Consider the following 17,996-nt stretch of genomic DNA (forward strand, 5'->3'; position numbering starts at 1 on the left):
TTTATGGGCATGGCTAGCAAGACACAAGCACTGAAAATGTTTTAGTCAATTTAGTTTTATACACAGGTCAGGCATATTTTTATCAACCAGAGAAGTTATGGATAGCAATTAATAAAGAGTTGAAGGACTTTAGCTGGGAGAGGAACAGGACAAGAGTCAAGTGGGATAATTGATCTTTCCAAAAGAACAAGGAGGTTTGGAATTACCTGATTTGAAGGGGTATTTCAGACCTACACAGTTAAGGTTCCTATACATAGCACAAGCAGAAAGCTATAACTCAAAGTGGAAAGGGATGATTATGAAATGGAAGAGGGGTGCTCAAGTAATAAGTACAGACTGGGATTCTGGATGCAGATCCTTAAGGAGAATGATAATAAACATACAGAATATTATATTCATGAATTACAAGAACTTTGCTTGGAAATGTTTGCATAGCTATTTTTATGCCCCAAGCAGACTCCAAAGAATTTTTACTCAGGTAGATTGCAAATGCTGGAGGTTTAATAGGGAAGAAAGAGGTAATTGAGAACATATTTTTGGAGTGTAATGAGTTGGCAGACTTTGAAACTTCTCTGCAGACCACTCTGTCAGAAATACTGGGTGAGCAAATTTGTGTAACTAAAGAATTTTTTTTCAGCTGTGATACAAAATTGGAATTGCTTAGACATAGTAGGCCTTGCAAAGTTTAATTCTGGGGGCTGCCAAAAAAGCAATTACTAAAAAATGGAAATTGAAGTCTAAACCAACCGTACTAGAAGTAGTGAATGTAATAACAGTGATAAAAGAACTGGAAGAGAGATCTTTTAGAAAAGTGTAGGAACAAATTACACAAAAAAATGAGAATCAAGGAAGCAATACATGCAGAATAATATTTTGGATGAGGAATGAGTTTTAATGGAGGGTAGGAACTGAATGAGCTATGTAATGTTCGATGGACGATTAATGTATAGAAGATGATATGTGATGTACAGTGTTTGCAACTGAAAATATACCAATATGGATATAGTTTGTTTTCATTTATATAAATGTATGACTGCCTATGTCATAAGTGGTAATATACTTCAATAAAGATGTTTTTTGTTTAAAAAAGTCACTCAGCAGGCAAACATAGGCTGAGGGAATAAAACTCTGGACCACAGGAAGCAGTTCAATAAAAACTCACAGCTTTAATCCTCTGTACTGTCAAACAATACAAATATTGTACTGTGTAATAATTTCACCACTAGCAAAAAAAAATACAATAAAAATAACTGTCTAATAAATAACACATCCTGAGTTCATTATAAGGTCTTCCAGTGAGGACTGTTCCATATACTAAAACAAATCTGCCTTCCGCTTGGAGTTAAGACAATCACTTACCTTGATACAGCTGTCCCATTCTTTCCTTGTATACCACACACAACTTCACACCTCTCATCACTAACATGCACCTTCTCAACATGTTTGGCAACAGGACTTATTAGAACCCTGTTCTGGATATCTTTCAAATATTCCAAAACCAATAATCTTAACTTTCACAATTGCTTGGCCAAAACAAATTCTGGACAAAAGCAAAGCAGACAGTAAATTACCTTTGCTGCTTGACAACAATGATTAACACAGTTGTGAACATCTTCACTACTGATCTGAAGTATAAGGCTTAAAGCACAGTTATGAACACAGAACAAATAATAAAACTGGCACTGCAACCTTCTGTATATTCTGCTGGATTGAAAGTGCCTGCACCAATTTATCTTGCAGATCTCCTATATGACACTTTTAACATACAAGGCAATGTTTTGTTAGGTTTATCATCAGGTAAGAGTAATCTCCAATGTTTCTTAAGATGTTTAACCATATTCTGTATTTGCTGAACAAAATAGGTCACTGGTATAACATACCAGAGGCGCCTCAAGGGCAAATATTACTCTCAAATCATTTTCCCTCATTGCCCTTCTCAGGGTTACCTCAACAAGGCTATATACATTTTGTTTTATAATGATAAATCTAAAAAATTCAGAGTAATCTCTCTACTGAAGCCTACCAATGATGCAGTTGACATCTTGTTCAAATATATTAAGAACACAACCTGTTTGCTCATAAATATTCTTTATATGGAAGTGGATCATCTAAATGTCACATGCTACTACTCTCTTAATTTAAACTAGTGTGTCATCTACTAAAGTTAGGAATGCATATTCTGCAGCCAATTTCATCTAAAGGGTGTCTCTTGTCACTCCAAGGAGATCACTGTACCACTCTATACCTCACAGATCCAATCCAAAAATAGAAATGTAATACATCCATTACAGAAGACACTGGTAAGGGTCCTGACGAATGTCTGCGTTTATTGTTTAGTTCTGAAAGCCATATCAGAAGATGGACAACAATCTGGTAAAGAATGTACAACAAAGGCAAAAGGAAAGGGTGGTATGAAACAAAGAAAAGGTTCAGAGTACCAAGAATGGAAACAGAGAAGGATAGAAGGGAAAGAGGAGATGCAATACAGATATACCACATTATCAGGGAGCAGGAGAATGATGATAGTGTAGCAATGAAAAGGATGGACAGCAGGCAAGTTGAAACAATGGTGACAATTTGAGATGGGAAGATTTAATAGAAACACCAAGAGATATTACTTTGTTGTGAGAGTGATGATATCCCAGAATGTTCTGCTGTAAAGAAGTGAAGTACAGATCTACAAGATGTGTAAAGGTGTCTGACACTAGTAAAAAAGGACAAGGAGTAAAGAACCAGTAATGTTCAGTGGATACAAGTTGACAGCTGGGTGAAAATGGGCACAACATACATATAAAAGATGAGCAGACACAATATTTCAGAAACAGAAATTTCATATTAATATTATAAGACATTCATTGATGCCTCAATACTTTTATGAAAAAAAGGTGTAGACTGACTAAACTGTACTCTCGAAATAATGCCTGAATCTTAGCCATGTATTGCAGTGAATGATGTTTAGTCAGAATGAACAGCAATTGATTAGGGGAACAGTCACTAATTTCGGATCACAAAAATGCAGCCAAAAGTATGAAACTTAAAGGTACAATAACTATGACAGATTACCTCAGTTAATGGCCACCTAGAAGAGACCAGGGCAGTTCTGCATGACCAGACAGATGGGAGGTAAACACCTGAACAATTTAAAAAAATACATGTATAGTCTAGTTCTTTAAGCAAAACCTGAGGAAGGTAGAAGGAAATGGAGAAAAGGATAGTGGCCTCCACAGTGCTCTGCCTATTTTACTTTATTCAAGTTGGTCCTTCAGTTAGAGTCCAGGAGGGTCCCAGGGTCAAACAAAGTCCCTTTTAGGAGGGGTGGTTGTTTCCTTTTGCTTACTTTGTCATAAAAACAAACTAAGTGAGATATTACTGCCATAACCAACAGATGGAAACTTAATTCAAACTATAAAAGAATCCATAATGTATAGTTGCTGGACTTAGGCAATAAGGGAAATGAAAACAATGACAGCATGTGGCATGAAAGTTCTGAGCATGCAGCTCAGTAGCAAAGTGCTCATCTGTAGGTTCACTCACCTTACTCATGGCAGTCAATGCAGGGTCACATGCTGCATCCAGGTCCTGCACTAGAAGCTGTATACTGTTAGAGATCACCCTGTAAAATAAGCAAAGGACAGCAAACAGCAATGAATATACAATTTTATGCCGCAACTACCCTCCTTCTCTTACACAAGCACCACCACACAATGATCCAAGAGCTGGTTACAAAATCACACTTTTCTAAGGTGTAGCCTTCCAGATTTATTATGGATAAGAGTCACTAGCTGGCAGCACAATTGTTACATTTGAACAAAGATTAATTTTATTGGTTCTCAAATTAATACTTTTGGTGCTGATAAAGCATTAAATTATCCACAGATTAATATATATATATATATATATATATATATATATATATATATATATATATATATATATATATATATATATATATATATATACTTACCATAATGATAGAATCACGTTGTCGTCTTCCATCCGGCTCAGTCTGTGGGCTATTGGATCTGATTTGGATCAGACACAGGCCATTTCAGAATTTTCAGTCCAACAACTTTACCTCCTCTACCCACAATACCCTGCTCTATTGCTCTCTCCTCAGATTGAGTTTGCCCATGACAACCCACTGAAACAACACCTAATCTAAACAATATGCTAATAAAACAGACAGGGAAAGGGAGAGAGCAACAGATTAACAGCCCCTAAATGCCAGCTTAGAGGCCAGGTGGCAAGACCAATCAGGAGCTAAACATTGTCCCTAAACAGTGACAATTTGGATGGGGCAAGGAGGGAGGGATAGATGAGCCAGCCAGAAGACGACAACACAGATCTACTGTCATAGGAGGTACATAACTTTCGTATCCAATGTTGTCTTTTCCACCTGGTCTCAACCTGTAGGACAGACTCCCTTATCTAGAAAATCCCCAAGAAGGTCCTAGGAGAGAACATTTCACAAAACAGTGGAACCAAATGAAGCCCTTGACCTAGACTGAGCATGCAGCTACACTGGGACAAAAAGGTACGAGTTTTAGACCAGGTAACCGCAGGACAACTTTCACCAACAGAAGCCTGTGATAAAAAGGTAGGGGAAGTAACCACTGGTCTAGTGGAATGACCTTTAGGCTTCATAGATTAAGACACTCCTTTCAATGAGTACACAAAAGAGGTACAACTGGACAGCCATTTGGATGTGGGCAGTTTGGAAACAGGCTTGCCAAGCAAAGATTTTGAAAATGTTACAAAATGTTGGTCATATTACCTAAGACTTTTGGTTTTATTCAAATAGAATCTGAGGTGTCTATGCACAGCCAAACAATGAAGCAAACAGCCTCCCTTGTTACTGAAATTTGGAAAGAACACTGGCAAGTGACTGGACTGGTTCAAAGTAGACTCAGAAGCGACTCTGGGTAGAATGGAAGTGTTTGTCCTCAACAGTAACTCTATCCTTAAGAAAAATGAAGGAAGAAGGTATGTAGGATAAGACTTGGAGCTCAGATACTCTTCCGGTTGAAGTAACAGCCATCAAAAAGAGAGTTTTCCATGACAACAACTTTAAGGATACCATGACTGAAGGTTAAGAGGAAGGTGCAGCAAGCAATATCAGAGGAAGATCTTGGGGATGTACTGGATCCTAAACAGGTGACAACAGAAAAAGTGCTTCTCAAAGAAGGCCTTAATGAGCATAAGAGTCACCAAAGGACTATTACCTCCGCTGACATGAAAGTTAGGAATGGTGGGAAGTTGTACCTTTAAGGTGGAGTAACTCAAACCAGAATGACAAAGATCAACTAAGAAGTCCAGAATTGCATTCCAAACATGCTGGAAAGGGGTCAAGCCTTTAGAAGAGGACCTTCATGGCTTCTCAGTACGGGGGATAGGAATGAGTTCATCCTTTCTTGTTCAGATACCGAACCACTGATGCCTTGTCCATTTGGATGGTAATCATACCCCTGGGGAGAAGGTCCTAAAAGGCCTGCAATGATAGGAGGACTGCCCTCTTCTCCAGGACAATGATTGTGAAGACAGTCTTCCCTTTGAAATGCACCTCCTGACCTAGAAGGAAAGGCTTCTTCATTACAATGCACTAATACAAACCAAAAATAAAAAATAAAATAAAACTGAAGACCACAGACGAAGAATCCACGTAAAACACCTGTTTATTGCACCTCTAGTGCTTCGGCAAACACCTTCAACGTGGATTCTTCATCTGTGGTCTTCAGTTCTTCATTACCATGGTCTGAGGATGGATAAAAAAGTACAGTTGCGTAAAATCATACCATAACAGTAGGATGGCTCTTACCATAAGAATAACAAAAATAAATGGTCTTAGAAATCCAAGAGGAAATAGTCTGCTTGGAAACTGCCAAAACTAATGACCTAGGATGAAAAGAAACAAAAAGATGATCAGATTTTCGAAATGCTTTAGTTTTGTCCAAATAAAATCTGAGTTACCTATGCACATTCAAAGTCTGCAACACCTTCTCACTAGCAGATTGTGGAGAAGGGAAAAAAAGCGAGCAAATTAAAAGACTGATTAAGAGAGAACTTATTCACCACTTTAGGAATAAAAGAAGGACTGGTACAAAGAGAGAGACACTGTCCTCAAGAAAAACTAAAAAAAAGGAGGAACAGCCATAAGAGCTTGCAGCTCAAACACCCATCTGGCAGAACTAAGGGCTAACAAAAGAACAGTCTTCCAAGAACAATGCTGCAAGGAAGCTGAAGCTGCAGGTTCAAAAGGAGCCCGAGTCAATTTCTCCAAAACAAAATTAAGATCCCAGGAAGAAGGAACAGGCATCCTGGGAGGTCTAATATGAAGGATGCCTTTAAGAAACTGTTTGACCTTGAGCCTACAGGTCAAAGGAGGAGCTAAAGGCAGACAAGCAGAAATAGCTGAGAAGTGGGCTTTAGTAGAAGAATATGCCAACCCAGTATTGAGCAATTCACACAAATATGAGAGAACCAATGGAACATCTATAGTAAGTGGGTCCAGATTACAAGAAAGACACCAAACAGAAAACCTCTTCCATTTGGACAAGTAGGATTTCTTAGTTGTGGGTTTCCTGGCCTCCTGCAGAACCCAAAGCACGCCCTCAAGAAAAAAGATGTGTATAGGGAATCAAAATCCTGTCACCCACAGTGTTGAAGAGTGGACAGGAGGGGATGGATGAGAGATCCCTTGTCTTGTGTGAGAAGGTCCACCCTGTGAGATAATTTATGATGACTGCCCTTGGCAAAATGCAGAAGAGGGAACCAATGCTGTCTGGGCCGAAAGGAAGTCACCAGCAAGATTTTGGGAGCATTCTGTTTTATCTTGCAAGGGACTTTTGCAATGAGAGGAAGGGGATGGAAGCCGTAAAGAAACATCCCTTCCATGAAAAAGATAGGGAGTCCACCTCCCAGGCCAGAGGACACGGAGTCCTGGCACAAAATTGAGGAAGTTGTTCAGAGGGGAGGCAAAGAGATCTACTCGAGGAATACCCCACTGGTGGATAATGTCCAGAAACGCATCTCTGTGAAGCATCCACTCATGAGATTGTGTTATGGACCTCCTCAGGGAGTCTGCCACAAAATTCTGACTTAAAGGAATGTACACCACCTGAAGTGCGACTTGGTACTGATTTGCTAGTTCCCAAACCTGGAGTGCCAATCTGCAAAGAAGATAGGACCTATCCCCCCTTGTTTACTAAAGTACCACATCACTGTGGTGTTGTCTGTAAAGATCTTTAAGGACCCTGGAGAAAAGAGAGGATGGAAAGCAGTTAGGGCCAACAGAAGAGCTCTCATCTCCTTGATACTGATGTGCTCCTTCTGTTGCTGAGGAGCTCAAAGGCCTTGCATCTTTAGGTTTCTGAAGGACGCCTCCACCCCCCACCCCATCTGAGGTGTCTGTGAGCAGCTCCCGGGAGGGGAAGTAGGGGTTGAAAATTAAGCCCTGATATCAAGGACAGTTGGCACTGAAATTACAACTTCAAACATAGGTTCATAGGTGTGTACTAGGCTAATGGCCCTGGAGCCTTTACAAGCCTAGCCCATAGAAGTCCCCTGGCATCGTGCCACCCGAAGTTAGTTCACAGTGCCTCTATCAAGTAGAGCCACTGGAGTGATCACCGTGGTGAAATTTCTATTACCCATCCACTCATCAAGATTTCTCTTGAGGAGGGACAGCGAGGTGCTTTGCTTGACATGTATGGGAAGTCTATTCCAGAGCATGGGCAGTCTCTGGGTGAGGAACCTGTCCCCTCCAGCATGTTCTGTTGATTGTGGTAATAAGGTTGAGGTCTCTGGAGTATGTGGTGCGGAGGCATTGGGATTTCTTTAGATGTAACATTTCTAACAGAGCTGGGTCAGACATGGCTTTGTAAGTGAAGTAGAGATCACCTCTAAGTAGGCTATATGAGACAGAGAATAGCTGGAGTCTGTCAGAATAGGACATGTGTTTAATGCCTAGGATCCTCTTTGTGAGGTACTTCTGTGGCCTCTCCAGTTGTTGCAGGTGTCTAGTGAGGTACATGCCAAATGGGGCATTATACTCAATGATTGGACCAATGAGGGAAAAGTACAGAAAGACGATGACCTCTTTTTTCCTGGATGCAAAACCCTTAGTAATAAGATGTGCCACATAGAAGGACTTTCTGACCATAGTGGCACTGTGATGGTCGAAGGAGAGGTTGCTGTCAACCTGCATCCCCAGATCTCTTATAATACCTTCTGTATTCAGTGGGCTCCCATCGATGTGATAATTAGTGGGAACTGAGTTTCTACCAAAGGGGATGGCACATTTTTTGACATTAAGCTTAAGGCCATGGTTTTGACACTAGTCATTGGTCTCAGTGAGGCCTTTCTGTAGGATGTCTGCATCACTTGGGGAGTTAATAATGGCTCCCAGCTTGCAGCCATCTGCGAACTTGGTCAGCCAGAGTCCCTTTGTTTTGGATTGGACTTCTAAGAAGTAGATGCTGAACAGGACAGGACCGATCCCTGTGGGACTCTAATCGTGACTGGTCGGCAGTCTGACTTGGAGTCCGCTACTTTCACACTGTGTGTTCCATCTGTGAGCCAATTTGCAACCCACCTAGTGATACAGGGGTTGATGCCTAGTTTGGCGAGTTTATCAATAATTCCTGAGTGAGGACTGGTATCAAAAGCCTTAGCCAGATCAAGGTAGGCTATATGCACTGCCTTACTTTCATCCACAGCCCTGGTGACGGACTCAAGAAGTTAACCAGGTTGAGCAGGCATGATCTCCCTTTCACAAAGCCAAACTGTGTGGACTCTAGAGTTTGGAGATTTCTTACATCTTTGTTAATTAGGTCCATGATGATGTGCTTCACAGCTTTACACATCAGACTCATCAGGTTAATGGGCTGATAATTCCCAGGGTCTGTAGTCACTTCCCCTTTATGGAGAGGGATGAATGTAGCAGTGTGCTATTCGGTAGGGACAAAGCCTGAGGTGAGGCTGTGAATGAACAGGGCACACAGATGTGGTGCCAGTTTGCTTTGTAGTTCATGTAGAACACAGCCAGGGATATTATCGGGTCCCATGGAAGCTGTATTCTGGGCCTTGGACAATGCAGCTTTAACCTGTGCTGCAGTAGTGCTGGTGGCCTGGCATTCTTTTGGTATTGTGACTGATCCTTTAGTGGGGGAGAGAGTGTTAAAGTTGGCATTGAATCTGTCGGCCAGTATGTTGGCAATACCTGTTGGCTCAGTACAGGAGCGACCATTGTGCAGAGGAATGTGGCTGGGGAAAATCAGGTAGTCAGACAGCACCTGGTTTATCAGGAAAGGAAGGCTTCTGAGGAGGATGGGTCAGTGAAGACTTATTGGGAAACCCTCCTACCACCCTTCTTACTTTTAGGAGTACGACGAGACTGCCGTCTAACAAAAGTCCGTTTATCAGGATAGTTTCTCTGGAACTTTGTCACAGGAGAATCAAAAAATGTTTCGAGTCCTGTAACTCCTTGCCTTTTTCCTGTAGAGACTTGAAAAAATCAGCTGCATCAGCACTAAACAAACATTTGCTGACAAAGGAACATTTATCAACTTAGCCTTAATATCATCAGGTAGGGGTTGAAGCCGTAGCCAGGAATATGTCAACATAGAGCCAGAAGCAGCAGCCCTAGAAGAAACATCTGCTGCATCATAACTACATTTAATGGAATGGCCAGCTACCTGGGAAGAAGCCCCTAACAGAGACAAAGCAGTCTTTCCCTCAGAATCAGGAAGATCAAAAATAATCTGGCAAGCCTGAGAAAGGAGAGCCAAAACATACTTGGTCATATGAGTCTGATCGTTAACAGCCCAAAAGGCTAGGGTGGCTTCCTTATCAGAAGGAAGAAGCTAGGGTGGCTTCCTTATCAGAAGGAAGGTGCTTGGCAGAAGGCAGTAATTTAGAAGGCTTGTTGGATGCCACAGAGACCACCAAATGGCCAGCATATGGACACTTATAAAGTAATTTGCAGTCATCAGGCACTTTATAAAACAGATCTGTTTTTTTTAGGAGCAGAGAGCTGAGGGTCAGGGTCCTGACACACAGAACAAAAGGCATCCCCAATAAAGCAGCCAAAACAGCAAGAACAGCAGAGTGTCTAAGAGAATCCAACTGAAGGAGCTCATAATATCTCCTTTGCACTTCAGATACTTGGTATCAATCCCATTTAAAGAATCCCATCATCCTGGCAATCCTATCCCCCCAAAGGAAATCTCCTTAAAAGGAAATTCATGACTAGCAGACTCCTCTTCCTCAGAGCCATAATCCAAAGGGGAAGGAATCTATGTAGTATAGCCCAGGGATTCCTCATCAGAATCCTTTTCGTCCTAGGAGGAATCCTGATCCCTAGGTCTCTTAAGAGGAGAAGATAACCAAGGAGGAGCCATGACAGAGACCCCCTGAGGAGGTTTCAAGGCCATAAGAGCGTTCAACAAACCTTGTGTAAAATTCTGCCATTCACTTTGAGGGTCTTTAAGAGCAGAAGAAATATGTTTTGTCTTTTCTTTTTTGTTTTTAAAGGGATGTTCACCATATGAAACGTAGAAGTCTCTGACGTTGGCCTACATTCAATAATCGTAGTTGGGACTTCCTCCCTCACCAGTATCTGAGGAACCGCCCCCCCCAAGTCCTTGACCCTTCAGTGATAATCAGCTGCCGTTTCCCCTGAACGTCTGAAAGGGAAGTTTGCAAGGCCTCGGAGGACTGTTCGTGGCACAGGAATCCAACCCAGGAATTGCACAATCATCTGGGCTCTCACCAGCCTTGAGAAAGGAGTTCAGTGGAGGAGGTACAGCTGAAGAATCTGACCTGACTTTTTTGGCCTTCTTCTTCAAAGACGGCTGACCTCAGGCCGGGAAGTACCTTCCATAGCAGCTTTCACTATAAGCTTTAGATGCTGGTTTTCAAGACAGATAGCGAGGGATGAAAGATGACTACATAAGGTCTTTGGAACAAAAGCCTAACAAATAGTACAGGACATTTGGTCGTGAGAAGCACATAAACAAAACAAACACTATTTGTGACTGTCTTTATGGGGAATCCGTCTCCCACACTGTTATTTACCTTTTCTGGATGACATGAAAACCCACAACAACACAAATGCAAAAAGCAAAAAAGGATAAGCAAAAAACCCCAATGGGGCACTTTTCTGAATGGCTAGGTAAACCAGCAATGACTTGAACGATCAGAGTGATGATTAAAGATGGCGTTCGGATTGGCAGCAAAGAAATTCTGAGGATGATACGTCCGGACGTCACCTTTATGCCCTGCCCCTTGCACAGGGAGCATATGTGTGTTGTATGGTGTATCATTAACAACCTGAAGGATTTGATATACTGGCTGGATGTTGGGCCACCCTTGACAGGGGATCCCTATTCCCTCATGTTAAGAATACTACAACATTGAAATGGAAGGACATCATAAGATCACCCTGATGTGACCAATGCTGATTCCAATCACCACCAATGAAAGTGGTGGTGACAGACATTTATCAAAGCCACTGGGAACTCCAAAGGATGTGTTACACATGACCAATGAACTAGTCCCTTGTAAAACTCTAATGTGGAACCTTGCTATAGGAATGAGACAAACAGATGATGACATATGCCCAATGAGGAGGAATACTGAAGCTGTAGAAGGTGTGCAAGTCTGAAAAGCGTGAGAAGCCTACAAGTGAAAGGAAGTTAGTATTGATAGTGGCAGCTTAGCTGAGTGACTGTATACAAATGGTAACCAATAAATTCCAACACTTTCACTGGTTCCAGGCTGGATTTTCATAACTCAGTGTTATGCCTAAGGACAGACACAGCTGAAGTAAGGAGTCTCATGCCTTGATTAGGGATGCTTTCATGGAAGAGATGAGGAGCCAATCATCCAGGTATAGGAAAACCTTAAATCAATGCAGCCTGAGCTTGGCTGCCACCACCACCATGCATTTGGTGAACACCCAGGGAGCAGTGGCGAGAACAAAGGACAGAACCCAAAACTTGTAATGTTTGGTTCCAGCCAAATGTGCAGAAATTCTTTTGAGTGCCTCACATTTTTATGTGATGGTAGGCATCCTTAAAGATATTCTAAGCACGCCCAGTCATCCTTTCTCAGGAAAGGTAGAATGGACCTCACAATGACCATCTGGGAATCTGATCTGTTTGACAAAATGGTTAGGCTTGCTGAAATCCAAAATTTGTCTCAGATCCTTGATTTTCTTAGGTATCAAAAAGAATCTGGAATGGACCCCAGATCCTTGCTGGCCTGCTGGGATGTCCTGTATGACTTGGTTGGCTAGCAGCTTCTGAATTTTGACTGCTTCATCCCTTCATTGATGGGGTGGCCTATCTGGAAACAATTCCTGGGAGTCTTTTGATGCAAAGAAACAGAGAATTGTATGACTTCTGGATATGACCCTCAACACCTATACATCTGAGGTGATGGCCTCCCAAGCTATTGGATGGACAGACATGTGACCCCTGGCTGCCTTCAGAGCACAACAGTCAGGTAGCATAGTAGCCCTCCTGGAAAAAGCCTCATGGAAGTCCTGGTTTTGAAGACCACCTCTGATGCACGGACATACATTGTTACCCTCTCTGCTGGGGGGGACATACCAGGAGCGTCCTGGAAAGGCTGCTGTACTTTACAAATAAAGAGGCACTTGCCCCCTTTCGATTTCTACAAAAGGACCTCTGAGGGATCGTAAAATGCATTCCAGGGCAGAGTCTTTCCATGCTGTTCATTTCTAACTACCATCTCCTTGACCTTTAGGCCAAGCAGGGAGAAAACATCAAAAAGAGCACTGATAAAGGACACCTTAAAGAAATCCACAAAATTACATAAGCACATCCAGGCATGATGGTGCATGGTGATGCCAGTGCCTGCTACATGGAACATCCCATCGGGCCATGTTGGACAACAGCCTCATGGAGACATATGGAATAGGATGCAAGGTCGAACCACACAGCCTCTAGGGTCTTCTGCACCTCCACAGGCTGTTGAATGTTCACAGTCTTTGACCCATCAGCTACTAGTTTAAACTGAAGTCTTGTAAAATGGGCAATGTAGCTGCTCGCATGCATGTTTTCCCAAGTGGGACTCACTGTGGTGTGGATGGATCAATGAAATCTCCTTGAAGATGTCCTTCCTAGTGGCTTCCACAACCACAATTGTGTCAACCACCAGACCTTTACTTCAGTAGGGTCTGTCCTTGGGGGGACCAAAATCCCATCTAGTTTCCTTGAGATTGGTTCCTCCATGTCAGGTTCTCTCCAAGCCATCTATAACACCACAGGTCTATGGGGGCATCCTGAGGGGGACCACCCAGGATGTAGATGGTCACGCATTGAAGGTCTCCAGAAACACCAATTTCTCTGAGGAAGGGGCTTATGTGGTCCATCCCCTACACTGCTTCAACAATTGTATCAAATCACCAAAGAAGGAATCCACGTGGGGGAATTTAGGTAGCTTTCCCCTTCAATGAGATCAGTATCCTCAGTAAGGGATTCATCATGGAAATCCAAGTACTTTCTCTTGCACTTGCTCTTCCCATGCACCTCCCTGATAGAAGAATCAGGAGGAGACCCAAAAAAACCAGAGGGTCTTGAATGCAGGGGAAATCTGGAGAACCAAAGGTATGGGCTGCCCCAGAGCAAACTAGTGCAGATCCACAGGCCCAGATGCTTGGAAAAGGAAGGGATCTGATGCTGCCGCCGAAGCTTCCCTCTACTAGCAGGAGTGGTTCTTCTTTACAACGTCCAAACCAAAGGCTGGATGACCAGACTCAGTACTCCTCAGATCTAAGGATTCAGTGCCAAGACTGCAGCACAGCTGTCAAGTGCCAAAGCTACCAAGGACAGGGACAATTCTGAAACACAGAAAGTCAACCTAAAACCCAAAACAGTGACCCAAAGCACTTGACTTCAAGGCACTCCCAACTCTGACCATGCTGGAGTCGAACACAACAAAGAAGGAGTTGGCACATAAAGGCCAAGCCATCAGAGTTGACATAGGGGAGGGCAGCATGGTCAGACCCATAAATCCTGGAGCCAAAGGAACCAGGGAGGAAGAAAAGCAGTTGCAGCCGAAACCTCAGGCAAAGGGGCAGAGGAAGCTTGGGTGATAATTGTATCTGGGCCTGCAAGAAGGACCACATCACCTGCTCCAGATCTGAAGGCTCAGAAGATGCCACCAATGGTGGCTTAGATGGCTTCTTCACCAGAATCGGATCTAAAGAGTGGATCTGAACAGGAGAAGCTTGGATCTGGAAAAGGAAAAGCAATGGCCAGGGAGAATATTCTACTGGCATTATTGGGTAAAAAGGGGACTGCAATCTGCCCACTGAGGCTGAAGGTTCCTTTGCTAAGAAGGGACCGGAGATGCTAAGTGCAGGTGAATTTGAAACCTCCAACACCAGAAAGACTGGAGAATGTGGCCGAACAGGAAGCGTCAGACTCAATGGTTTTAGAGCTGGCAGCACCGAAGGTCAGTGAACATTTGGTTCCGCCTACTCCTCGATGGACAAAGAGAATCATTTGCAATCTCTTTGCTCCTTACTTCGGGACTTAAAGCCCTCATTTCTGGTTCATTCTTTCTCCCTCTTCTTGTATCACTTGCTAGGGGAGGAACAGGATGTCAATGAAGGTTGGAGCATCCCTTTCATAATAAGCCTGGTCCATCTCTCACTGATGGTGCAAGCACCAAAAGCAGCACAGGCTTGGCAATCTGTTTCTGCACCAAAAGAACAGGAATGCCTTAGTAGTTAGGAAAATACATAAAAAAAAAAAAAGAGTCAAATACAGCACCTGACCTATAACATGTACCTAACCTAAATGCACAGCAACAAACAAAGGTAGAGGAGATACACAGCAAATCGCTTGACAGCTATCTGAAAAGAATACAGTTAGTGAAGCTAGGTAGACCATGATCCTCCAAGAATGACAGCAAATGGGATCTAAGGAGAGGGGGCATTAAAACAGGATATTGTGGGTAGAAGAGGAGGAGCTCTTGGACTGAAGATTCTGAGATAGCCATTGTCGGATCCAAAAGTTCACATGTTGAGACCAGACGAAAAAGACAACATTCGATCAACTGCATTAGTGTCATCACAAAGAACTGCACAGGGTAGTCTCAACCAGCTTCCACAACCTATCTATTTAATGGACTTGCATTATAGTTACATGACAATTTAAAAGAACTGCAGAAAAACATTTTCTATCTTGTAGTCAACCAGTGCATGCCTGCTCACCTCCAAAACAGGATGCTGTCATTAAACACAGCAGAAGGGCAATTGTTTCCTGCATCCTCCTGCTGCAATGTCTGAGGCTAGAGACGCTAAGACTGTAAAAAGACTTGCAGAGGCAACAATTTTCTTACTTAGTTAAATTCATTCACCAACAGATAGTCAATTTGGAGAGGTGACTTCAATCACAGTAGACTTGCATGTAGAGGCAAGAAAGCAAACAGTTCTGAAAACTTGTGGAAGAAGGCTCTCTGCAATGCTGCCAAGTCATTGGTACACCTACACCTAAAAGAAACTCTAGTGCACTTAAAATGGAGAAAGTATGAGCAGTAAAAAATTATCATGAAATAATCACCTGCAGAAACACATAGGATGGTGACATACAAGCCTACACCTTGGTAGATGTTAGATGCTCTCTGAATTTAACCATTATACTTCAAAATAATGCATATATACAAAGTATCTTTATGCCTTTCTAACATAATATGCTCTGGGAATATATCTGAAGATGAGTAATAGTTTAGTGCAATATATTCTGAGTATGCAGAAGAAAAAGAGGGTCTTAACTGAAGAACTGTTCCTTTATGGAAAGCTAAAAGACGCCACTGCTACAGAAGCCAAAGTAACAACAGAATAACTAATAATTCCTCACGGAGAAAGCAAAATTAGAATGGCATGCCTTGCACAAATTAAGACAGAGTACATTTCTTTGACAACATCCAATACCTTTAAATTATATGGTTAAAGCTCTAAAAACCTCAACAAAGCTAGGAGGTTGCTCCTAAGATAATTCATTACATAACACGTAGCAGTGTTTTTGGCTGAAGTCTGCATACAGAATGCTTTTAGATTTTCCTATTCTCTCAAGCAATTTGTTAAACAAGAAGTTAAATACTTCACCTACAGCATTACACAAACAGCAAACGGCACATCTTTACTCAGTAAAGCTTAAGTGTAGGTGAATTAGAGCTATTAGATTTTTTGCAAGTTACTGACACAATCAATTTTTTCCACCTATGGGAAGGAAAGTACAGTTGTGTAAAATCTTACCATAACAGTAGATGTCCTTCTACTCACTGTTGCAGTATTCTTTACTATAGGGTTCTCCCATCCAGGGCAGCTTGACGTTCGGCCAATATACCAAAGCCTTATGATCTTGTATGTACTGTACATCACACACATGCTCCCCACACAGGACATAGGGCATAAAAGTAATGCACAGATACAATTACCCAGAACTGAATTGCCCCAATAGAGAACAGTCTCCATAAGACAAAGGAGTCCATGCACATCAAGAAAAAGAAAATGCAGAAGAAAAAGGGGAGACCTTCAGCCAGACGGAATCCAAAACAAAAACCAGAACAAAGCAGAAGGGACTGGATGGAGAGAGCGAATATTACAAGAACATCTACTTTTATTGTAAGTTTACCACAACTGTACTATGTCCTTCTATATCACAGCTGCAGTATTCTTTACTAAAAAAAGCTCAAGAAACATAATGGAAGGTTGACAACTTAGAAGAGCCATCAACAAAGCCATAAAAATGGATCTAGCAAACTTGCTCTGGGCCTAGAAACCAAATCCAACTTACAATGCTTAGTAGAGGTATGCACTGAAGGCCAAGTAGCAGCTTCAAGGATGGGATGTGTGTCCAACCCCTTGAACAAAGCACCAGAAGAGGCAACAGCCCTAGTGGAATGAGCTCTAACAGATGTAAACAAAGATTTGCCATGAAAAGAATAACAAAAAGAAATGGCCTTTGACATCCATGAGGAGATGGCTTGTTTAGAAACAGCCAAACCCAATGTCCTGGGATAAAAAGAAACAAAAAGCTGGTCAGACTTATGAATGGTCTTAGTTTTAACCAAGTAGTACCTGAGCTGTCTGTGCAAGTCCAAGGTATGCAAGACCCTCTCACTAGCAGGATGAGAAGGGAAAAAGGAAGGGAGTTGCACTGACTGATTCAAGGACAACTTATCTACTACCTTGGGCACAAAAGAAAGATTAGTACGAAGGGACACCCTGTCCCTGTGAAAAAAAAAGGAAGAGGAATGGCCATAAAGGCCTGAAACTCAGAAACCCTTAGTTGAAGTAAATGCCAGTAACAAGACAGTCTCCCAGGTACCATGATGCAAAGAAGCACAGTCTGTTTGCTCAAAAGGAGCCCGAGTCAATTTTTCTAAAACAAAGTTAAGGTCCCAAGGAGGAATAATGCGTTTCCTTCTAGGTCTAAGATACAGGATACCTTTAAAATTGTCTGACCACAAAATGAGAAGACAAGGGAGGATTCAAGGGCAGACAAACAAAATGGCTGACTAATAGGCCTTCACAGAAGAATAGGCCAAGCCAGACTGTAGTAACTCACACAAACTGGAGAGGACCAAAGGGACCCCCACAGAAAAAAAGGTCCTGGTTATGAGCATTGCACCAGACAGAAAATCTTTTCCATCTGTACATATAAGATTTTCTGGTTGAGGGATTCCTTGTTTTCTGTAAAACCATGAGCACATCCTCAGAAAAAAGGTGCCTGAAAGGGATCAAAACCCTATTATCCACAGTGTCAGTTGAAGAGTGGACAAGTGAAGATGGAAGAGAGACCCCTTGTCCTGTGTGAGGAGGTCCAACCAGTCAGGTAATTTGTGTTGATTGTCCCTGGTCAGATGCATTAAGAGGTGGAACCAGTGCTGTCTTGGCCAAAAGGGAGTCACTAGCAAGATTTTTGCGGAGTCCAGCTGAATTTTCTGTAGGACTCCTGGAA

At 42.3% G+C, this 17,996-nt stretch overlaps 1 protein-coding gene across 1 annotated transcript in view; it reads right to left on the bottom strand.

The window, feature by feature from the left end:
* VPS53 (VPS53 subunit of GARP complex) overlaps positions 1-17,996 on the bottom strand; it is a 1,983,995-nt gene that overhangs the window by 380,362 nt on the left and 1,585,637 nt on the right. Inside the window, exon 17 of the mRNA XM_044054290.1 lies at positions 3,535-3,613. Coding sequence (XP_043910225.1) covers positions 3,535-3,613 — 79 coding nt within the window. The remainder of the gene's footprint in view (positions 1-3,534; positions 3,614-17,996) is intronic.

The sequence above is a fragment of the Protopterus annectens genome, chromosome 13.part0 (assembly GCF_019279795.1).
Source record: "Protopterus annectens isolate FY-2018-M chromosome 13.part0, PAN1.0, whole genome shotgun sequence".
Lineage (NCBI taxonomy): Eukaryota > Metazoa > Chordata > Ceratodontiformes > Protopteridae > Protopterus > Protopterus annectens.